General features: G+C 38.7%; 1 protein-coding gene across 5 annotated transcripts in view; it reads right to left on the minus strand.

Annotated features, from left to right (window-relative positions):
- rbfox3a (RNA binding fox-1 homolog 3a) overlaps window positions 1-25,347 on the minus strand; it is a 328,730-nt gene that overhangs the window by 85,266 nt on the left and 218,117 nt on the right. Inside the window, exon 1 of one of the 5 annotated variants that reach the window (XM_060897396.1) lies at window positions 12,161-12,537. The exons of the other annotated variants lie outside the window; for them this stretch is intronic. Coding sequence (XP_060753379.1) covers window positions 12,161-12,286 — 126 coding nt within the window. The 5' untranslated portion in view covers window positions 12,287-12,537. Of the gene's footprint in view, window positions 1-12,160; window positions 12,538-25,347 lie in introns of those variants that run through there. 5 annotated transcript variants of the gene reach the window in all.

The following is a 25,347-nucleotide window of genomic DNA, read 5'->3' on the forward strand; positions in this document are numbered from 1 at the left end:
CAGTCAGGGGGCCAGGGGGTGGAGTGCTGGCTGATGTGAAAGCTATCTTTGATCTGAATAAAAAGCTGAAGGCTCTGAAGGGCACACTTCGCCATTATTCATGGGAACTTCAAAGCCTTTGTAATTAAATTGGAAGAATACCTAACAAAGAAACAGCCACAACGCAAAACTAAAGCGCTGGCTGGGAAAAGGGGGAGGTGAGAGAGAACAAATGGCAACACAAAGGAGAAACGGCGTCTGCGTGTCTCCACAACATTGTCCAGGGATCCAGTGGGTTTGGAAGAAGTGCTGAGGCCCTGGAGCACAGGAGGATTTGGAGGGGAAAGATGCCTGAGGTGAATCCCATACCACCACCAGGGATCATGGGCATATCAGATCCTTCATTTCTTCCCTCTCCCTTCTACCTTAATGCCAGTCAGAGAAAATGGGCAGGCTTTTGGCTGCTCTCAGGCCCAGGTGAACCAGACAGGGAGAGACTAGATTACTGAGAAGCAGACTGCCCAAGCTCTGAGTGTTCCATGGAGACCACACCCTGCTAGACTTCCCCTTTTACCCCATCAAAACAACTCCCTATCCATCATCCATCTCACTTATGATGGAACAAGAGAGCTAATCGATAGGTGGGCTCCCACAGCTGCCAATGTCAGGGATTTTTTCCTTCGTCAGAAGTTCTGGGATAAAAGTGCTGAGTCGCTTGTCGCACACAGACTTTATTCATCTGATCAAATTACAGCCACCTCATATAACCATCTCATGGGACTTAACAGCCTGGGACAGGATTTCTCAATATTTCCAACCCATGCCTGATTTCATTGTTTTTCTGATGAATGGGGTATGTGGAATACATGAATGTTATGAGCTTCTGCTGTCTCTCAGTACTAAATGACTTCTGCAGTGCTGCAAAACAACACTGTGTTGTTGTCAAAAGAAAAAAAAAAGCAACTATATGGTTTAATCAGACACAAATTTCTGTTTATAGTCTTAAATTAAAAACTCTTAGGATTTTTTTCCTCCTTTATATAATAGTACAACATCTACAAGTCTGGCATTAGTGAGGCATTTCAGTGCATGCTGGTGTTCATACTGTACAAAGGAATACTACTTCATTTCTTTTTTTTTAGTAGCTGCTTTATGCTGGTTAGTGTTGCGGTAGAAATGAACACACGCACACACACACACACACACACACACACACACACACACACACACACACACACACACACACACACACGCATGCACACACCTTAGGGTGATCCGTCATACATAGCCACCTTAATTTTGAGTTAGGAGGAAACTAGAGAACCTGGAGGAAACCCACACCGACTCATGGAGAACGCACAAAACCGCCAAGACCGTAACCCAAGCATAAGATTGAACCATAGACCCTGGAGCTGTGAGGCGGCCGCAATGCTACCCACTTCACCACCACACACTGAGAATATTATTTACAAAATACCATTTTAAATATAACAACAGCCACATTTAGCCAGCATTTCTTCAAATAAGTATAGAGCAGTACAGTATATGTTTTAGACTCATGACTATGACTGACTTTAGGATCAACTTTTTAAGCAATAGTTGCATTACATTAGGAGCTCCTTGTTGTTAACTTTGCTTAGATAACAAGCAAATTAAAAAAAAATAATTCAGTGAAGAGCACTGGGTACTGAATATTTTGATTGTGAGCAGGTGGACTGGTGTGTTACACAGTGAAGTGGGTAGATGCGGGGTACAAGATTGTAGCTGGGTGTCACACAGTCCCCTCCATCCAAATGTCTAGAAAGATTAAACAGGACTATTAACAGGACAAGCAGAGCACCACCACCCCAGAAATATCCCTCCACCATCCTGTTTTCATCACACTGCAGATCTCTCTCTCTCTCTCTCTCTCACACACACACACACACACACACACACACACACACAGAGTCACTGATCAGCCTCAACAGCAATCATCTTAATTTCTAATTATCCTTGATTAATGTATGCAAATGGAGGTTAATCTAAACTTATTGAAACCATTTCGGAGCCGCACTTTTAGAGACTGGCTCTATCAATTAACATCAATATTTGTCTTGATTTTATTATTTAATTTTCACCTCATTCTCATGTTAATCGCCACAATTAGCAGTAATTAAGAGCTTCCATTCGTAGAAGAGAGTGAGGCCCGTTGATTAGGGGCGTATTGAAAGGTGTCAAACCATCGGCCTCTCCTGCAGCTTCTCTCCTTCCCAGATCAGATATATTCACAGAAATGATCTGAGACAGAAACTGGAAAAAAAATTGATGTTTACAAATAACCTGATATCATGAAGAGTTTGTAAGAATCCAACCAAGCTTGCTGTAGAACGGCTGTCCCCTGACTTTGATGTTAGATTTTAACAAGCACTCTCTCAGAATCACAGAGGAGCAACAATTTCAGCATTCGTTTCATTAAATTCCCCATCTCTGTGTTTTGCTATGAAATGCTATAAAAGGATTTGCTAATATGAGACATATGTTGGATTATTCATTACATGCATGATAATGTCATTATTGAGTATGCAATGCTTCTGGGACCAACTCGATTTTCAGCAAATGTGTAGAACAGAGACTAATAATCCATTTAGCACAACAGTGTAATAATACCTCCAGATGGATTATAAACACTGTGTTTGCTTTTTTATTTGCATCTAAATAAGATTCAGAACAGGGTTGAGTGAGAAACAAAAGCGTTCAATCTATTGATGCAAGAATCACAAAGTGATCAATGAACATAAAACTATGACTGATTAAACCTCTACATTACACTGACTGTGACTTATTAATTATGTATTGAATTAATAGACGACTGATGGCAAAGTGGTTCATGTAGTGCTAATTGTTCAGCAGGTGTAGGCATATGTGTGTGTGTCTGTGTGTGTGTGTGTGTGTGTGTGTTCTGCTAACACCATGTTGTTGCCAGTACCTGCAGGGATTTTCAAGCTCATTTATCCAATGACAGTGATAGCTGGTAGTAGAAATTCATAAATCGTTGAAGCACAGCGATAAATGGAGAACTGTTGTTGAGAGAGATGACAAATCTCATAGAGACCACAAGATTGGCAACCAGAGAGATCTCTCCACATCCTGGAACGGTATAACCACGGCAGAGGTCAAGGGTCAGACGTCTTAAAATATCACCCATGTCAATTTCCATTGCACATTTTCAATGTCACTCTTGAGTGTCCACTTTCTGAGATGTCAGTGTCAGCAGGCTGCCATGTCTGACAGCTGACTGATACCAGGAGAGAACACGAAGCTAATCGCACACTGAAAACCGCATCTCCGTCACTATCACAATACAACCACGCGCTAACCTTCTGGAAGCTGAACAGAGCGAAAACAGTGTCACATATCCTTCTCCTACATGGTGCGTAAGGCCTAAAGCCATGCTAATTAAAAACACCATCTCATGCTAACCTTTAAAGTGCTAACATCTGTTTTAATGCCCTTTAGATAACATGCTACATATGCCATCGGGCTATGCTCCCATGTCAAACCTAGATTCACCTATACACTTCTCTTTTTCAATTAACGGATATGGAATGAGAAGCTGAGAGAGAGAGAGAGAGAGAGAGAGCGAGAGAGAGAGACAGATATGGAGGCTCATTTTTATGTGAACAGCGACTTGAGGAAAGCTGTCTATAGACCCTTAATTTATGGTAGTGCAAAAGTGGCTAAGCAGATGGAGACAGATACAGCAGGACATGAGCTGTCTCTAACACATGCACACTCACACACACACACACACACACACACACACACACACACACACACGTGCACATACACCGGCACATTCTTGCTGTCGTAAATTGCGCTGAGGAATGGAGAATTTATGAGGCACAAATATCTCACTACCAGCCTATCATTTCCTAAGCACTGTCACTGTAATTCTTTCTCAGCCTGTCTAAATACACAGATAAAGCAGGCCTGCACTCCAGCAGAAAGCTAGCACAGACACATCCCAGAGGATGATGGGGTAAGAGAACGAGCGAGCACTGTTAGCATGTCAAAGGCAGTGTTTAAACTCAAGAAATCCCGTCAGATTGTTAAATGTCTCATCTGCCTGTTATACCATGAAATATTTATGCATTTACTTGAACAGGTGAAGGAGTTTATCTTCGGTTTGGGATCATTAGTCAACTGAGGATGAGAGATGAACTTGAAAACAAACAAATAAATAAATAAATAAGACAAAAAAAATAACATATTCACTTTCTCCAAGGCCATAGGATATATAGTAAGATAATACACAAACAGACAGGTGTTGCGCTCTCAATAAAAAGAATCTAACAAATTAGGCACAGCTAGGAAACGTGTCCAAGAGGCCAGATAGGAGAAAAAAAAAGCACAGTTATAATTTGGCTCTAACTTTACAGCAGGTCTATGTGTTCAGGGTGAATCTGGCCTGCAGTTCCAAGGCTTATATGGTCTTATTAGAAAGGTAAGACAAAAACAGTGCTCATGATAGGGACCAAGTATAAATTCTCAGCTATGAGCGGAAAGCAAAGCACAGACTCGGCAAAGCAACAGCCTCCAATTTACACAGCAATTTTCTGCTCACTCACTGGGGAACTAAAGCACTCTCTGTGTCTCTGGTATTAAAACGAGCCACCTAACACAGTTAATTAGCTTGTCTAGGAGACACAACAGGAAAAAAATGAGATGCTGCAGTCGGATCATCTCGAACAGTTGCTCACTCGAGCTGATCTACAGCAAGAGGATTAAAACATGCTGCCTCAGTGATGATGGTGATCTCCTTCTGTTGTGTTATTGAACTGTGAGCCACTGATAGATAACAGCAACAGTGTTTATCTGTGTGTGTGTGTGTCCTTGTTGGTGCTGCATAATGTATGGTTTGTTAATTGTTATCATAATATTGGCTTTTGCAGCACGGACAGGCCGCGTGCAAATATCTAAAAAACCTCTAAGTCTTTAATTGTGTTTTGTGAGCAGTGTGTGACCAATTGCAGATGCTCCAGATTTGTGTTTTAATAAATCTGACATTGGTGTGATCTGAATAAATTAAAGAAAAAAAAAACAAAGAAAGGAAAAAAAAAAGAAAGCAATAGATTAATTGGTTGCACCAAGCTCCAAGGTCCATGGTTCGATCCTGAGTTCAGGCTACTATTGAATTTCACATGTTCTCCCCATGTGTGGGTTTCCTCCAGGTTCTCCATGAATGAATAAATAATTTTGGTCAAATGCCAATCGGTCAATATGTAAATACAAAACGTTATGGGTTCACTTGTTTGTTTTTGAATATACTGCTAAGCATATTCATAATGCAGTGTTTAGTAATATAAGTATTTAATATAACTATTACTATTTTGTTTTTACTAAGAATTACCTCTACATCAGGGCTTCAGAAACTGTGTATTCATGTCATTTACAAGTGAGGACGTGAGAGATCTCTCTTTTGTTGGATTTTTTTAATATTATTATTTCAAAATATTACGGTGAGTCACATTCAATCATGTCATATTTATAAAATTAGTTTCCGTCATTTTAACTGTCCTGACAAGCATAGTTCGGCAATACGTCTATGGACAACACCAGTCGTCTCACTGGAACAACAGAAGTAAAGAAAATGATCACAATATGCTGAAACAATATTATTAAATATGGAAGTCCTAGACTGGGGTTCATAACATCCGTTTAGGGTTGCCCAGAATCTGAGAATCCCTGCTCTACAGTATATCCATAAATGCTTGCACATATTTCTGCATTTATATTTTAGTTGAGGCACTTTTTTCTAATGTTTGTTAAGACAAAAGGAAATGTCTTAATTGTAAAATAAACTCTTGTTCTCAGAGTCAGGAAGAATATCATCTGCTTCCTGAACAGCTAAAGACAATCTAAAGTACTGACACTTTAATGGCTCTGAAGGCAACAGCACAATAAATAAAAGTCTTTTATATGTTAACTCTCATAATTTAAAAATGTGTTAAATCTGACAACTGAGGACTTGAAGGCAGCTCTTGTTCATTTTATGTCTGCTATAATTTCTGCTACCTTCATAAGGCCAGACATAGAGGTCAGTGTGTCTTTATCCCATGGTGGACTGAGAGGAGACATAAACTTCTGTGCTGTAAGATATCACACACACACACACACACACACACACACTCACGCACGCACACACACATATGCCCACACGTACACACGCACACACGCACGCGCACACACAGACACACACTCACGCGCACGTGCGCACACACTCACAAATGCGCACGCACACATGCACTCACATGCATGCACACACACACACACATACTGTATGCACGCACAAACTCACACACACACACACACACACACACGAATGCATTTTGCTCTGAACCCCCTCAAGCATTACAGGGTCTTTGGAGACTTTGAGACTATCCTGAGAATATTATAGTTCCCTTGCGAAGCCCCAGAGGACATGAGCTCTCCCATGATTCCCACTTCTGGACCCAACTGTGGTGCAGAGCCAGCAGCATCCCAGCATGCATTGCAGCTGAGCACAGAAACATCAATGGGCACACGCTTGACAGCCGAGCACACGGAAATATTACTCTTACTTTTTTCTGTCTGTAGGCTTACAATGTTCATTTATAAATGCACACACACGCACACACACACACACACACACACACACACACACACACACACACACACACACACACACCATTAACATTATCATTATGTTAATACCTTTTAAAGATGGTTTAAATAATTAAATAGTTAAATAATTACTTCCTATTGATTAACAGTATTGATAAACACTTTGTATGAAGTCTATAAGTATAATAACCCAAGAATACATTCAGAATGTTAGAAGACATTATACACATTGTTATTATCATTTATGAAGGCATTACTATTTATAACAATGTTTATAACACATTTATAAATGTTAACTATGCTTAATAATAATAATAATAATAATAATAGTATTAATAATAACAATAACAACAACAACAATAATAATAATAATAATAATAGTAATAATAATAATATGTTAATAAGGTGTGAATAATGCCTTATAAATGTTTCTAACATGACCTGAAGATATCCATAGTTCAATGTTAGCCTTTACAGAAAGTGTTTTTTATATAACACATAATTATATAAAATCTACAGGTTACATCAGTGGTTAAACTGAGAAACTGAGAAAAAAAGGCTTGCAGGAGAAAATATGGTAAGAATATGACCTTTCCTTTTCTACAGCAAATGACATGAAGTATGACAACTCTTTTAGATAATTGTGAAACAAAAAAAAACACTTCTCTGAAGATGTTTGAAATAAAATGTCTTATATCTGCTAATTATCAAGGATGAAATGTCTGGAAGCAAGAAAACAGATGAGAGGAGCAATTTTCAGGCAGCACAGCTGGCATGACACACTACTGGGGCTGAAAATGTGTTTTTAGATCGTTATAAATTGGGAAAATCGTATGCAGATATTGCATAAACAATAGCGTTTTGGTTTTTAGACTGATCTTAAACACTAATCTATGTATTGTGTCTTTTTATAGGACTGTCCATTAAAACTCACTGTACTCAGATTTTAGAATATAAAAATAAATAAAATAAAGAGCGAAGCAAATTTTCTCTAAACATATCATCTTTTTTATAATTTCCTTGATATCTCTAACATAGAAAACACTAAAGCCTTGCCTTTACAGTATTATTATAACACCATTAATTAGCATAAGATCACCTACAATAATACATAATAATACATTAGTAGTACAGACTGTGTGTATTACGTCATCCTGTTGCATTTAACATATATACATATGTTAAATGCAACAGGATGACGTATATATATATGTGTGTGTGTACATACAGTATATATGTGTGTGTGTGTGTGTGTGTGTGTGTTTGTACACTGTATAATGAAAACACAGAGAGCTGAAATCTTCTCTATAGCTTACATTTGCCAACGACAATAGGAGAGAGCAGACAGAGACAAATGCTGGCACTTTCCTGGTGTTTTAATCAATAATTTAGTGAAGCTGATAGAAGCCATACTTTAATCAGAGCTAGACTACATCACATTACAGAGAGAGAAACCTATAGAGAGCACTCTCATTTAGTATTGATATGAAAATGCTCGGTTCACTTTGCATCGGTGAAGTGCAATACTCGCCTGGGGAAAACACTGTATAAGTGTTTGTGTGTGTGTGTGTGAGTGTGTGTGAACCTACAGCTCTGCAGTACTAACAGTGCTCTTGCTTCAGGTTCTCTTTACACTGGAAACAGGTTTTCACTCTGGTCAACTTAAATACACATCGATGCACGTCTTTGTGTTCCGTGTCTCATTAATCATTAACAAAAAATGTGCTAATCTATTTTACATTAAAAAGACACAATTATATCTTAAGTAAATGTGGCATTAAAGTCAATTAAAACCTACTAGAATCACTGCACTAATTAGCCAAACCTTTTGAATTTATACGGTTATATAAAATTCAATTCAGCTACAAATCATTACAAAAATGGAACTAACCGGTATTTACTTTATTTAATAAAAAGAATCACAAAATATGTCCTGTTCAGATGCTGCTGCCTAATACATTGAATACTTGTACATACAATAAACACAAGGTACACACAAGACCATTTTCTGCTGTTCATAGGCATTAGTGTAATCAGCATCAGCTGAGCTTTATGGCCTCGACTCACCAACGGCGCATTACGTCATCCATTATTGACAGGCCCGCTTCTTAACAATGGACTGAGCACTCAGTTACAGTCACTCAGTGTGCTAAAGAGAATGAACGAAACCCCTGCAGAGTTCAACAGAAACACACATGCACATCGCTGCATACATGTATACGTGGACATGCATACCTGAACACAAAGAGAGGTGTGTGGAAAAGATGTGGGGATAATTAGTGGGGGCAGTGTCAAGCGGCAGGCAAGCAGGAGTCTCAGGAGGAATCAGCATACACTTGCTGCTCACTTTCCTACAGCAGGGAAAGAGCAGGACAGAATCCTACGTGCTATTAAGATCTTAGCGCTGCCTCATTCGTCTGCATTTCTTCCCTTCACGGCTTCTCTGAATACTTTCCGGTCTCATTCACTATTTCTCGTTGTGAGCGCTTGAAATCTCTTCCTTACGTTTGTTTTATTTAAAACTTGTATAGCTTGATATTATACTAGTGGACATGAGCTTTTTTTTTACTTATATGGTATACATAATTCCTGTGTGTGTGTGTGTGTGTGTGTGTGTTTGTGTGTGTGTGAGTGTGTGTGTAATTATGCAGCATGTCTCTGCTACATATAAGCCTTGAACCACTGGAAGAAATTCCAATATATTTACAATAGTGGGAATTGTTTAACTATCCTGGGCACGAGTAAAGATTTCTGTCCTCCAGGGAGCGAGAGATGCTTGCACAAGCAAATTTACTGCTCTGTATTGACTTAAGCTCTGAAAAGCAGCCGCTACTGCAATAAAAGTTCGATGAGGGAAAATCCTATACAACTAAATCTAAGATAAATGCAGATGAGATCAGGTTTACAAATGTACAGTATAAATAAATAAATAAATAAATAAATAAATAAATAAATAAATAAATAAAATATATTCACCCCCCATGGGAGATTGAATCCTGGAGCACTTTTGAGATGCTATATATCAATTGCATGCTCATCATTGTTTAAACCACTCAATAAAGGTGAAATAATACAAGGCTCTCTTCACAACACTACACCACGTCTTGTTCCAGTCCTTTCTTCTCACCCTCGCCTCACTCTTTTCTGCTATATTTTAAATTCAAAGAAATGATCAGAAACTCTTCTCCATATCTACACATGCATTCATGGATACACACCCACACTAACAAAGTAACAAGTGAAGAAACAGCAAAAAAGGAAAGCATAAAAAAAAAAAAAAGTGCTGTGTGCTGGAATGAGCTGAAACTTTTCCCTTTAACTGAAACAAAGGCTCAGTCTGGCACTCCCGATAATCCCTTATCCAGGAAAGACAAGCAGGAATGTAGCTGCAGAGCATTGAGCAGCAATTACACACACATATGCGCAGATACACACAATATACCAGTATTGCTTAGAGCCTGCAGCATGACACACACACACACACACACACACACACACACACACACACACACGCAGGAAATATCTAGTCACAGTGGTAAGAAAACACCAGATGTGAAACACAACAGCACGTAGAGAAAAAAAACACAACAAACAAAAAGAAACCTATATACATATTTCTTTGAGGTGCCACATCACAGTACAGCCCTAGCGCTGATACAATACATTCAGGTACAAAGACCCAAGCGATGACACAAGCCATAACACTGGTGCTAAAAATCCCCAAATGCTTCAAAAAAACATAAAACTAAATCTACAACTCTTTACAATATTGCAAAACCCTTCAGAACAGGAATGAAATGTGACTTATGAAATGAGCCACAATTTTAAAAGAATTGGCTGACTGGAAACTAAAAAGTGTAAGTCTTAACAACTACAAGCATCACTTTAAAGGCAAAACTGCATGAATTTGTTATATTTAATAGATGAATTATTCATTTTCATTTATGTATTAAATCTTGTCCGCTATAAATTTTTAAGCAGCATAGCTCTCAAAAATGTGTTTTGAAAAAAGGACTGCAGTTTGTGTCGCTCCATCAGAAGAAGCACATCGAAATTAATGCAGCTGAGACTTACACTTGCTGGAGGAAAATATATATATATATATATATAAAAAAGAAAACAAAGAAAGACAAATATATAAATATCTTACATGTGTAAAATGTATATAAGCAGACTGAGATGAAATGATTAGCATAATAAATGAGGATCAAAAAATTAGGAAGTACTGAAGCACTGTCATGGACTACTTTGCAAATAACTGGAAATAATTCGGAATTTCAGAGTGCCATATTCCTAAAAGTGTCCCACTCTTTTAACTCCCTGGATCATCATTTTGTAAAATTCAATTAATTGAACACAGCAGAATAAAATAAAATCTTACACGTTCCTGCTTCTGCTGTTAGAGTAAAAGAAACATTCAGAAAACTGTAGGAGGGCTTACAAAATATCTGCACACACACACACACATATACACACACACACCATACACACACACACACACACACACACAAACGGAATATACATTCAGATTTCCCAACAGTATCCCTGTGTATCTCAAACAACCAACCATTAGTAAGTAGGATGGCAGAGGCCGGACAGCTGGTGGTGTGTGTATGCGTGTGTGTGTGCTCGCACTGGGACAAGGGGCTGTTAAGGTGATGAGTGTGGGGCGATTTGGAAGCAGAGCGCGGCAGGTTATCTCTCAACAGTCTTATCATTTTTATATCGTTGCAATAACACACTGTCTAGAGGAAAGACACAGGCTGCCAGTGCACATGTTGCCTGTAGTAAAACACACATGCACTCACACATATATGCACACACACCCACGCACACACACAACACAATGCCAGAATTCACGCACTATTTCCAGGCATCTTCAGAAAAGTCAGCCAGCCTTCATTTAGTTGGAGTTTGGCTACTCTTCGTTGTAGCCTGAGCAGAAAAGAAAGAACATGCTGCCAAGAAGCGCTCACACCACCTCAACTTCACCGTGCGTCCAAATAACGTGTGTGTAAACACGTCTGTGCGGTAAATTCTATCAGTCTCAAGTGTGTCATCTAATCTGATTTATTTTTTAGCAAAAATAACAAAAAAAAAAGGTTTAAATGTATTTTCAGATGCAGTCTGTAACAGTGACAGTTAGGTCTACAAAAAGGATGCAGAATGAATAAAGTTTGATTGTCCCAAAATAAACTTCTCTCCAAACTAATGAAAAAAATATTTTGGTTTAAAAAAAAAACGTAGAAACATAGTTTCGACTGTAAAACTTCTTCTTGCAATCTAAAAAAAGAAAAGAAACTGTGCACGTCATTTATTCCTGGGAAAACAATCACAGGTTTTCCAAAGTAATAGTGCAAAATTACAGTGGGGATGACCCCCACTGAAGGCTCGAGTGGGGGGGTGGGAGTAGTGGGGTGGGAGGAGGGTTGACACAACGCCAGCACGTGCTACCCGCGAGGTGGAAAAGAGAACGAGATTGAAAGAGAGGGAGAGAGATAGAGTGAAAGAGAGAGAGAGTTGAGGATTGCCTTACCTCGGTCAGATAGAGGAAAGCAGGTGGACACTGGAGCGAGTGAGGTAACAGCCCAGAGCCGGAGAGCAGCACGCAGCCCGTGTTCGCCATGGAGCACAGCATGTGGTAACGGGACGTTTTGCGCATCAAGCTGGGAGATCCTGCTCTCTCTCTCTTTTTCTCTCTCTCTCTTTCTCCTACACTCTCTTTCCCTCCCTCTCACTCTGTCTTTTTCTTCTTCTCTCTCTCTCTCTCTCTCTCTCTCTCTCTCTCTCTCTCACTCTCTCACACTCACTGTCTCTCTTTCTCAGCTTCCTCTTTCTGATGGGCTTTCCTCTCCTCCTCTTTGCCTTTGCTCTCTCTGTGTTGTTGGTGTCGTACTCAGCGGCTCTGTGTGTGCTCGGGAGGTGTGCTGAGCGTTGGAATGGTCCAGGGCCCTCTGTCATCAAGCCTCTGCCGTGCACTTTCACACACTCACACACACACGCGCACACACAGACACGCGCACACACACCCGCTCTCTCTCTCTCACACACACGCACACACACACACACACACACAAGCCAATGTGAGCCCACAGAGACAGAAAGGGGGAGGTTCTGATGGCAAGAGGAGAAAGGGAGGAGGGGGGAGGAAAGCAGAGAGGAACAGTGAACAGGAGAGAGGGAGAGAAAGAGGGAGAGGGAAGGAGGGAGGAGGGTCTGGTGGGTATTCAAAGATCAAACGGCCCCACTGTAGAAAATGAAGGGAATGTATAATGACATTAGACCAGCTGATCCCTGACATTAATTGCCGACCCTTTCATTGTTTGTGCTGCTGTGAGTCTCACACACTCTACAGCATCTCTCTCTCTCTCTCTCTCTCTCTCTCTCTCACACACACACACACACACATACACACAGGTTTATGTTTTCTGAATATTTAAAAATAAACTTTTACATCCATAATTTTCAGACATTCCATGGAAGACTTTAACACTTACTGCTTAAACTGATGAAATATTCTCACTGGCCAGTGTGTGTGTGACAATTATAGTGTAGCATCAGTGCAGTTTCAGTGTGGAATTATAAAAGCTAGGGTAAGATAGGCAACACTGTTGGCTCTTTGGCACTTGGTGGGGGAGGATGGGGGGGTGTTAGAGGTATTTCCCATTGGAATCAGACAGAGCAGCTGTGGCCCAACATGGAACAACAAACCTCCATTTAATGTCTGATGCCCAGCCACATCCCATGCATCAGCACCCTTTATGGGACAGACATTCAGTGAACACTGCATGATATTAGTGTTACAAGGCTCTCTTTGGGCATCTCGCAATTTGGGCAAAAATGAGTTCAGCCTGCCGTCAGTATTGGTACATATTTTATTCTTGATTGGATTTTATTTTATTCATCTATTGATTTATCTGTGCTAAAGACAAACAAATCAAACAAACAAATGAACAAACGGAACAAGCTTCAAATCTATATCATCCATAATTTTGGATAAATAGGTGGAGTAAAGTGAATAAAGGCTTTACTCCATGTAGCAGGATGACATTTTATTTTTTATGGCACATGGAAGAAAGTCAAATATTGAAGTGTACCTCATTTTCTACCCAAGCACTTAGTTTAGTATTATATTCATTTATTTTCTTCAACTTCTGATACAAGTAGATTTGATAATATTTCAACAGTTAGTGTTATGGAACTAAACATCTAGCTAGGCTAAAAAGATCAAGCTTACTCATTAGGGATAAATTTATAAATGTAAAATTTATATCCTAAGTTTATATATATATATATATATATATATATATATATATATATATATATATATATATATATATATATATATATATATGTAAAGCTGCTTTGTGACAATATCCTTTGTTAAAGGTTCTAAAAACAAAATAATCTGAATTGAATGAATCCACTGCAGATCTTCCAAATAACTAAAGATGACACACACATCATGTCAGAAAGCAGAGTGGCAACACTTGTTTTATATACTTCAAAAAATGATTTAGAGGAATTAGAGGAATAAGAATATGGTCTATAGCCTCTTTTTAGCCCCTGGCATTGCTCCACATATTTGAGTATTTTATTTAAAGATCCACTGTGAAGTTTTTTTGTTCCAAATTTCACCCTAGAAATACAGATTCAGAAGGAATTCTCACCTCTAACATACAACATACTGCACACTATATAGTATCATTATATATTATATAAAACAGTGCTGTACCTATTTAACATAGTACTGTACAATTTAAAGTCAAGTTCATAATTCATAAATGAATATAATTTAAAAAAGTGTTATTAAACTATTATAAATGTTATTAGTTAAAAATATATTGTGCATGTCAGTGTGTATGTCAGTAAATGTGTGGCAGGTGAACGATCATTTCCCCAACGCTGTTAGACACATGCAAGCCCGCTAACTCTTGCTAGCATTCACACAGTCTCAGAAACATAGTATCTCAAAAACAATATGATCACTTCTAACCACTTGCAATTCAGATTTAATTTGTGTATTTCGTTCTCTTCCCTGTCAGAATTATTTCAGATCTCTCTATCTCTCATCTCTATTTTCCTTTAACTCTCCTTATTGGATGCAAGCACCTGCTAGTCACAGTGTATATATATATATATATATATATATATATATATATATATACAAATTTCCCAACAACTCTGAAACCTCCTTTATATTACAGTCATATTCTATATAATATATCTGATTATGGGATTGTCACCAAAAAAAAAAAAAAAAAAAACAAATAAAAAAAATTAATTTTCATTTCTCAACCTAACAGAACCTTACTGAAAAAGAAAATCCAAATGTGAACAGACTGGAATGATTTCTTTTAAACACATTAAAATGAAGAGGAAGAACATCATCTGACATGAAAGGAAGCAATTGCAATGCAGAATCAGGCCAGCCAGAGGATATATAAATTCTACATGCAGGCAAATTGTGAAAACAAATGTAAATATGATTGATCAGAGGCACTAAGTAAAACTGAAATAAACCACAGTCTGTGTTATGGCCTAGCTTCCACATACTGATATTTCCCAGGGTACAAATTGAAATTGTATTTACAGTACCAAATCCATACGGGCAAATATACAATACAAAACTGCATCCCTGTAGACACCACCACCACAACACATAATGACTACAGATTTCTGACGATATCAATCCAAACTCACACTAGAACTTCAGAGGCATTCAGGTAGTGGGGCGTATTCATCTTTGCAGCAGACCTCGGTAAATCACAAACACACTCCCGCTGCTCCAATCAAACCATGAAGGGCAGCATCAATGTCTGCTTTTTTTAATAAAATTCCACTGGTTTTCAATTGTAGTCTATTTGTGTTTATTCTGGCAATAATATATAATGATGAATATTTCTACCTTTTTAGCAGCAAGGGGCTTAAACATACTTTTAAACATCAAACATCAAAACACTTTTCATATGTTAGATTAATATATAAGGGCCGTCTTGGGTATAATAATAGTGTAGTGTTATCGATCTGGGTGGAGCAGTTTCACCATAGTTGAAGGTGAGTCCCATTGCAGTCTTTATGAGTACCTAAAAACCCTGTGACATTGAGAGGTTCAAAGCACTAGCAGTATAACTTCAAAGCTGGTTAAACTTTTTTTTTCCCTCCCCTCTCCGTGGCAGATAACGTTTTGTTTATTGCCACAATGCAAAAAAGGGCTGCACTATACTGGGTTTGGGTAAAAGGTGAAATCAACAATAGACACAAGAGTGTTCATAGCTTTGAAAGCACAGGCTAAGACACAGAAAGCTATGGACACCTATAACAAGTGTATACAAAAAAAAAAATAAACAAAAAAAAAACCAAGCTGTTGTCCATCAGAAAGTCACTTTCAAATGCACCAATCCTAGCTGGACGAGTCAGTGTTTGAAATGGGAATCAAAGAGCCCATTGCCTGACAGGGGGCTTCACATTAGGAATTCTTTTACCTTCATCCCCTAAGGTGTTTGTCCTCTGCAAGGTGGAATAACAGCGAGAAGGAAAGTTACACCTTTCTCCTTTAGTAGAGAACTTACTGTACAGTTTAGTTTTTGGGGGAGTTTGGACTGATCTCACAGTGGATAGAATCAGGCGACTCTGAGAATAGGGGTTATTATCCTACTACATTCCAGTAAGTGTTAAAAGGGTAATCAGTTCATATAATACACGCTGACCTGTAGTTTTTTGCTGACCTTATATTTTGTTGCTGAATTCTCTGCTCCGGAAGGTGTTGATTAATTTTTGATAACAGAACAACTCTAACAGAGTAGGTTTATAGAAATGTGCTTGTTCTGGTACCTTATTGTTTCTGTAGTAACTAAAATTCACAATGACTCATATAGTAGATGCTCTACAATCTAAGTATATTAACAAAGAGAGGTTAAGTGATTGTGCCCTGTGATGGATTGGCACCGAACCCAGCTCGTCCCCCATTTTTTATCATTGGAAAGTCTTCAGGTTCGTGCGTGTTCCATTTTCTTAGTAACATAAGTCTTTTTTCTCACTGAAATTCCTTGATATTAATTGTGACTATAAATAGCGTGACATGTTATTCGTTCTAATTAATTAAAAATTGTCATCACTGGCATATTGGTGTGATATACTGAGGAAAAAAAAAACACAGGATTGGAAAATAATTCACTTCTGTTTCTTGCATCACCAACATTTTTCACTGAGGATTCTTTCCGGTCAACCTTGATGTTAATTTATCAGCAGCTAAATTCATTTGTATAATAACTTAATTAAAAAATATTTTACTAACACACCAATCACAATTTTCCCACTCACAGAAATTGCACTATATACTGTACAAGGAGGAGTCCACTGCCAACTCAAACATACAGGCCAAATGTTTAGACTATCACTTCTACTATCCAAGAAACAAATGAATCTCAGTTTCTGTTCTTGCCAAATACTGCTGTTTGGATGCAAAGGCTGCTAGTGCTTATAATAAGACACCTTAATGTTAACCTTGCAGCCTCTCTTGAGCCAAGCACCGTTTCAGTGGACTACAGCTCCTCTGGCAATCCCTACAATACACAGGCAAAAGAGACAGCAAGCCTGGCCCTTTGACCTAACACATATTTCTTCTGGATTCCTGAAATCTATACTCGGTTTCACCATTGATCCTAACTTCATCAACTCGCCTTGTGTCATTTCACACCTGACTGTAAACTTTGGGTATTGATGTCTTCCCTTAGCTTTTGGCCAAGCTCTTTGCAGGCATGTAATCTGCCTTACTGGATGATACTGGAAAATTTGTTGATTCTATTTATCCTGCTCACAATAAGTTCCCTTAGGAGCATCATTAAGCATTTAGCGGAGTCCACAATGGTGCGCTAGGAAGCACTACTGAGGCTTCACATATGCGGAATCACATATGCGGTCACAACAGGTCACCATCTGTTATGAAAAAATCAAACATGAAAGACAATAATGGCTTCAAATGATTTTACCCATTCGTTGTGTGTAATAATCCTAGTGTTTACTAGCAACATGCATTATCTTGCTCTTAAGTGAAAAGCCACAAGAAAATGGATCTTGGTGTCTGTCAGGACGTTCTGATTATTAAAATGAGCTGTTTTGTTTTTTTTGTGACCAAGCCACTGCATTTAAAACAAGAACTTGGTACTGACTTCAAATGTACACCGATCACATTTTGCAGATGAAAGCAAAAGACACAGCAAATGACATACAATTTTCTAAAATAAAGTTTAGACAATACGAAAATATTCCAAATAAGAAGATAAAAAAATATGTATTATATTTTTATGTAATAGTATATACTAGTATAAATATAACAGTAGCCTAATATACTGAATATATAGAAAGCTGATATTTGTAAATTACTCTAGTGAGGATAATCACATTCATTTCATATCACATTCATCTTTATTTGTTTTAATTTAACAACTTGGATTAGACTGCATAATGTGTTTTTTTTATGAAACCATCTTTGTACTTCATCAATGAAGATGCTGATGCACTAGACCGCTGATGAATGTGAGTTAATATATCTCAAATCCCATGTAAAAAAAAAAAAACAGAATAGAACGCACGTATTTTACATGATGGAGCACAGCAAGTGAATAGAGGTTGCTCTTAGGGTTTAAGGTCAATGTTTAGCATCTGGCACAAATCAATGATTGCTTGCTTGTCAAATTTAAATTCATTAACACATCGATAATATACATATATGACATTTAATTAAAAATCACATGTAAGCATTTGCCTGTTGTTAATGGCAGATTCAGGTTTTAACACCCGAGCACCGAGGTGCTTACTGCATCCTCGTTTAATCCAACAGCAATAAAAAAATACAAATAAAAATAAACCCTGCATGAATACACCTTTGGCATGATGATTGAAAATCTATGCTTATCTTTCATTTCACAATGCAAAAAAGTAATTTGACTTCATGCTGTGCTGGCCTGCCTCAGCCCAAAAGGTAACTTGTGATTATCTAAGTAAAATGGTTTGATTAGGGCAAAAAATGAAATATAATTATGAGTAAATTGACTTGCTGTTATATAAAGTATATATTGAGGTGATTAGCACTGAGGCTTATTGGGTTGTGTTTTAAACTGAAGCATCTAATTAGTGATATGGGAAGCATGGATAATTAGTACAAAAGGAATCTCCAATGTGGATCTTATGAATCAATTCCTTTTAGTTAACTATGTATTCTCATACATGCAAAATACATTAGCTCAGGAGAGAGGCGTGAAAGATAGCGCAACAAGCATTTATCACGATAACAAAGTAACACACAACACTACCCAATCTACAATACTGTAACAGCACTACATATCAAACGGCAAGTGTGATCTATTTGACCCATCACCTTACACCTTAGTAGATTATGTTGCTTGGGACAGGGGCAAAACCCCTTCCTGCAACTAATGAATAGTGTTTCGTAGTGTAAGGTGGGGGACAGGTATGAAAGAAACCTCTCTCACACTCTTTCTCTCTCTCTTAGCCCCTCTCCATCTGCCTGTCTGAAAAGCCCAGCGGCTTCCACAGCCTTTTAATGTTCAGCAAATCTGCTCAAAGTCCATCCATCATCCTAGCAGTGCACTGAGACACAGCTCCATCGCCTTCGTCAGCTACTCCATCATACTCTCCATCATGTGCTCCTTTCTTCTCTTTCCTCTATTTTCCGCAAAAATAAAGAATTCTACAACTCTGTGTGTGCTTGGTAAAAAAAAAAGAAAGGAAAAAAAAAAAAAGGAGGCAAACGTGATCAGCGCTATTCTACAACAATGCTCCATTCAGAAAGTGAATTCCCTGGCTTTGGGTTTTGGTCCAGCGACTTTGTATATTCTCACATCACTTGAAAATACAATTCTCCAAAGCAATCTGGCCTTTTCTCATTTGCTTCTTACAGCTGCCTGGATGCGAATATATCTCTGATGGAATTTAAGGACACCTCCATCAACATTTGCATTTGAGTGTACAAGATTTATAGGCGTTGTGGGGCATCATGGGGAAACTCTCGGCCTGAAAACAACACCCCAGATCACTGCATCTTTTACTGAGTACAGACCAACTGTTTTGGCAACAACACTGCGTAACAAAAAGTTTTTGGCAAGGTTGCCCACACAGTACAAGAAAATTGATAATATTTCCCAAGTGACTTGCTGTGGACTTGAAAATAACTAACTGAGAAGTTAAAATGATTTATAATTGATGTTACCACAATGAAGAAGACACTGAGCAATAAACAAAAAGAGAGAAAAAGAAAGGAAAGAAAAGACAAGAAAAGTAAAGAAAAGAAAAAGAATCAAGAAGACAACTAGTCAGAAACTACATTCCTACACCTGCTTAACATCCTATTACCATAAACTTCATTTTTCTCCACAAGCGCTCAGTAAATAAGAGAAGAGAATGAGTGAACAAATTCATATTGCATTTCTGTTAGGAAACAGTGATGGGGAAGAGAAAAGGATGCGTGGTAAGGGCCGTTAAAGGAATTGTGTCATGCACAAGTGAGGACCTCTGTAATATAAATCAAGTCTGATGTGTAAATTTCTTCCCCTTGCCAATGTTGATTTATCCTCAGCTGAGAAGGTATTTCAGCACCTCTCAAAGAAGTACTTACGCTACATATTCATACTTTATGCTGCAGTTTTTCTTACTCCAAAAGTTAAATCATGCCAACACCTCAACACTACAATGGTGGCGGCCCACCGAGAGGCTTGATAAACAGTCACCAGCAGCAGCAGTGGTGCAATTGTCAGAGCTGAACAGGTGTGAGGGATGAGGCCTCTCTCTCTGGATCTCTAATGCCCATTGGCACAGGCTGCATCCGCAGCATGCCACTGCTCTCTGCCACAGTGACGGCGAACAGCTGGCATGTTGGGGTGGGCATGCGGAGGGGGAACGCAGCCTGTGAGCTGGCCGCCAGCTCTATCCGAGCGCCTTCTCAAGTCATCCGGACCAGTGCAGCTGTGTCACCAGCCAGCGGCACATTCAACGTGACAACAACCATCCTCTCCGCATGCCCATGCCGACTTTGGAATTTTCAGTGCTCCAAACCTCTGACTTTGCCTGTGGAGATACCATGCTTCAGAACTTACAACTTACAATTTTGAAGACAATTCTAGTAATAAATTTGATCTAATAAGTAACTATTCAACCAAATACTAAATAGAATCAATGCTTCAATGGATAATTTTACTTAGATAGATTTCACTAGTAGATCACTCACTCTCACTCATCTTCTACCGCTTATCCGAACTACCTCGGGTCACGGGGAGCCTGTGCCTATCTCAGGCGTCATCGGGCATCAAGGCAGGATACACCCTGGACGGAGTGCCAACCCATCGCAGGGCACACACACACACACTCTCATTCACTCACGCAATCACACACTACGGACAATTTTCCAGAGATGCCAATCAACCTACCATGCATGTCTTTGGACCGGGGGAGGAAACCGGAGTACCCGGAGGAAACCCCCGATGCACGGGGAGAACATGCAAACTCCGCACACACAAGGCGGAGGCGGGAATCAAACCCCAACCCTGGCTGTGTGAAGCGAACGTGCTAACCACTAAGCCACCGTGCCCCCCCCACTACTGAACTACGAGATCAAATTAATTTGAGTTGAATAGAAGAGTTTTCTATAAACCTCTCAATCCTGTTATCAACATTCGACCAAAACAGTTCAGGTACAAAGTAAAACACTTCTGTTTTCAGGAGAAAAACTCAGTCGAATTCAATTTTTGTCTCGTTACTTAAACATTGATACGTGATTAACAGATATGTCACCATAAAAAATAACACAAATCCTGAGCACATTGGATCATATTAAGTATGTCCTATAGTGTAGAGTTGCTTGTGTCACTGCAGACTACCTGCAATATGTGTTTCACCCTCAAAGCCTCTAAAGGTTTAGTGCACCAGCAATTTATCGGCCGCAAGGCAAAAGCCACTCTGCATTACTCCCTCATACACACACACACACACGCATACACACACACATACACACACACATATACAACCTCTCTCTAAATAAATGGCATGCAATCCATCGCCTTGGACTCATTCAATTTCAGAGGGTTCTCAAGCGCAAGTCATTTCCTGCACTTAATATCACGAATGAATGTTTCTGTGCAAAGACAGAGAAAGAAGGGGAGAAGAAAAGAAAAACAAGGTGGAACGTTTTGTGAAGCAACGTGACAGATTAATCATTGAACATGTCACAGCAAATTTAATTACTCCCTAAACCATAGAGGAAAGCTTTGCTTTGTTTTTGATCATTTGAGGATATGCCTCTCCAAAGATAATTTCACAGGTCTTTAGGCTTGCGCTAATCCTGCACATTTGCACTGGGCTGGTTGGCAGAGCTGCGACCATGAAGATACCATCTCCATATGAGCATGAGACTAAATTAATTCCACCCAAACGATTATTAAAAACACACTGCCTTTCCAGGAGCGCACTTTCTTTCATCTACGGTTGAACTATACAGTTGTCAACTTCAGTGAATTATTATGAAAATGCGGTAGAGTTGACGTGGTTTGAGTTAGCTTTCACAAACTGGGTCTCAAAAGCGGACTTGTTTATCATATATTGCTTTGAAAAGGAAATGGCAAATCAGCTGTGAAAAGCTGAAATAAGATATTAACACGGACAACACGTAGTATACATATGTATGAGCAGGCTTCAAAGTCTTCCTTATTTTCCCCAAGTCCCAAACGTAGTTAGTTCAGTCAAATACTTTACTACACTTGCATAAAACAGACATTTGTACTGTGTTAAATGGCTAGCATACAGTCCTGTGCATGCATACACACACACACACGTCTGTACAGTAGAGACCTTTTCATCGTCTTTGTCGTGAGGTGAGCACAACAGAGCGCTGAAAGGGTGACTTTAAATGGCGTCTTGTAGTGGCATTAGAATTCTAAGTATTTAAGTAGTGAGTATAAAAGAAGGTCCTGCGAGTCTGATCTCTCTAATCTACAAATGGCTTCTTGCTATTAAACTGCTAATTCAGGGGATTAAGGGATCCCTGAGAACACAATCCTCTTTCCCACTTTTTTTGCGAGTTTGCAGAAGGTGTGGGTTTAAATATTAATGAGGAGGATAAGGCAAAGCTGAAGAGTACAGAAATTAGAGGCATGGAAATTCACTGGCAAAAATAAACCCATAGTCTGGCTATCTACATGGAGTCCTCAGAGTGCTGCCAAAACAATGTACACAAACACACAGATTCTCTCACCACACACACACACTCACACGTATCTCAACCAGCCACTCACACACATACACATACCTACAGTCACACACAGACACTTCTAATGGTGTATACATTTAAATCAAGTCTCATAAAGCACACATATTTGGGAATTCATATCACAAAACAGTGTAATCTGCCATTTAGTTGTACACACACACACACACGTTCATGCACACTGTATGTGATATGCGCACAGCACTGAAAGCAGCCCTGTTTGGCGTGCAGCCTGGAGAAGCAGAAGCATTAAACTTTAACTAGCTGGAATAACTATGGGCAGATTTCTAACAGTTGTGCCGCACTGCAAATTGATCGCTGCTTCTTTCCATTTGTTTTTCGTCCGCCTCTCTTTCTCTCCTCTCGCATTGCGGCGGGTCCCTGAACGGCAGCTTGATGCTTTGCCTCTCCTACACACATGGAAAAGGTCAGCCATGTTTCAGACTAGCTCCTTTAACAGGGGGACAAGCTCCCACTGATTTCCTGTCCTCTCGCAGGCATCTCCACACCATTACGGCTATCTGAATCGAATAAGCCGTGTACTTTGTGTCAGAAAGTAAACCTCCAAGGAGGAATGATCACTGTTGCGTGCACTTCTCAGTGTAGTGATTTATATGGCTTATACAAACATGGCACCTGGAATAATACTCTTCATGATGAAGACAACAACAGGGGAAACAGGAAACACATGCAAGCCCTGGCCACTGCTGCTGGTGATTGATGTGTCACTTGAGACTTCATATGCAGCACGTGAACTACAGCACCAAATCCAGCTCATCTATTAATCTTGCTAGGATGTGACCAGCTGCTGAAAAATCTTTTGTTCTTCTTCACTAGGTTGGTACTCATCAGGTGGCAGACACAAAAATAGGATCGTTTTGATCCAAAGACTTAAAATGAAGTCTTTTCCTATTTAAAGATCTAAATTAACATGTTTTTATTTCTATTCTCCTTCAGTTCTCAAACCTACGAACATCTCAAGGAACGTGTCTTTTCTGTAGCCTGAGAGACAACATATTATTGTCTAAATAATTTATTATTTTCTTTTCCATTTATTGCTTTCTTTTATATTGTGCTTTGAATATTTATATTTTTATTGAATTAAAAATTCAGTTGATTAGATTTACATATAGATTATATCAAAAATCTGAATCAATTAAAGCTAAATAGTCAATGAATCAATTATTATAAATTGTAATAAATAAAATAAACCATTATCATAAATAAATAATAACTTTTATTGGCCAAATCTGTTTGGATATTAGCTTGAAGTTATTTCTGTTTCAATTTTTGTTTTCAGTTTCATTCCTCTTCAGTAAATGCATTATCCTGGTTCAGGGTACGGAGCCTGTTCTACGAACTCTGGGCTCAAGGAAAGAAATCTGCCTTGATGAGATGCCGGTACATTCCCAGCTCATTTATCTTATCTTATATTATTAATTTATTTATTTAGATTTGTAAACCATACTAAATTTTAATTATTGTATTGTGTTAGAATAAAGTATACGTATCATTTATTCAGAGTGGACTTGCCATGAGAATGCGACAAACTGCCTGATGACTACAAGGAAGAATAATGTGCAGACACAATGTGTTTCTTTTATATTAGGACTGTTGGACAGTGGCTACTCATCCCCCGGGCTGCTGCATGATGACACTCAGTGCCGCAGGATTTTTGAGGTCCCAGGATCAAAAAGGCACATTTGTACAGAGACTCACCTGTATAATGATCCTCTAACTGAACCTCATATTCCAGCAGTGTTCTGCATTTTAATTCAAAATATGCATTACAAGTGCTATTATGAGGAATCTTTGCTTTGAAATCCAATTACTACACATGATATTAATTCCAGTATAATTACCTGTGGTGTGAAAGGACGATACGTTGAGATGAAGTCAAGTGAATGTGTGCCCAGTTTTGTCTAATAGGGCAATCATTTGGACTAAATCCCATTAAAGAATTAATGGAACACACTTCTTCCAATCAGCCAAAAACAATGGGGGACATGTATTAAATTCAATTAGATGTGCCAATGAGGAGAAGGAGTTTTATTTCAGTTCTCCTGAGGAAGCAATGTCAGCTTAAAATTCAGTATGAAATTCACAATCATGTTTGAGTCACACTGGACTTGAATGCGTACAAAACTGTAAGAATTGATCAAAAAGCTTCCTCTTGGGATTACGTGGTGAAATAAATAAAATAAAATAAAATAAAGGCAGGAAATGTGTTTTTTTTTCTCAAGTCAATTTAAAAACAGCAACAACAACAGAAACAAATTCGTGCAGTCAAATAAAGCTAGCAGAAAGGCAGTGAATGGACATACAATATGATATATGATATGAAAAAATATGAAAAAAAGACAATACATGTTCAGTCTTTAAAAAAAACAAAGAAAAACCTGAGTTTGGTTTATATTTTGGGAGGAATAGGGCTCAGAAATTTTTGA

This window comes from Tachysurus vachellii, chromosome 2 (genome assembly GCF_030014155.1).
Source record: "Tachysurus vachellii isolate PV-2020 chromosome 2, HZAU_Pvac_v1, whole genome shotgun sequence".
Lineage (NCBI taxonomy): Eukaryota > Metazoa > Chordata > Actinopteri > Siluriformes > Bagridae > Tachysurus > Tachysurus vachellii.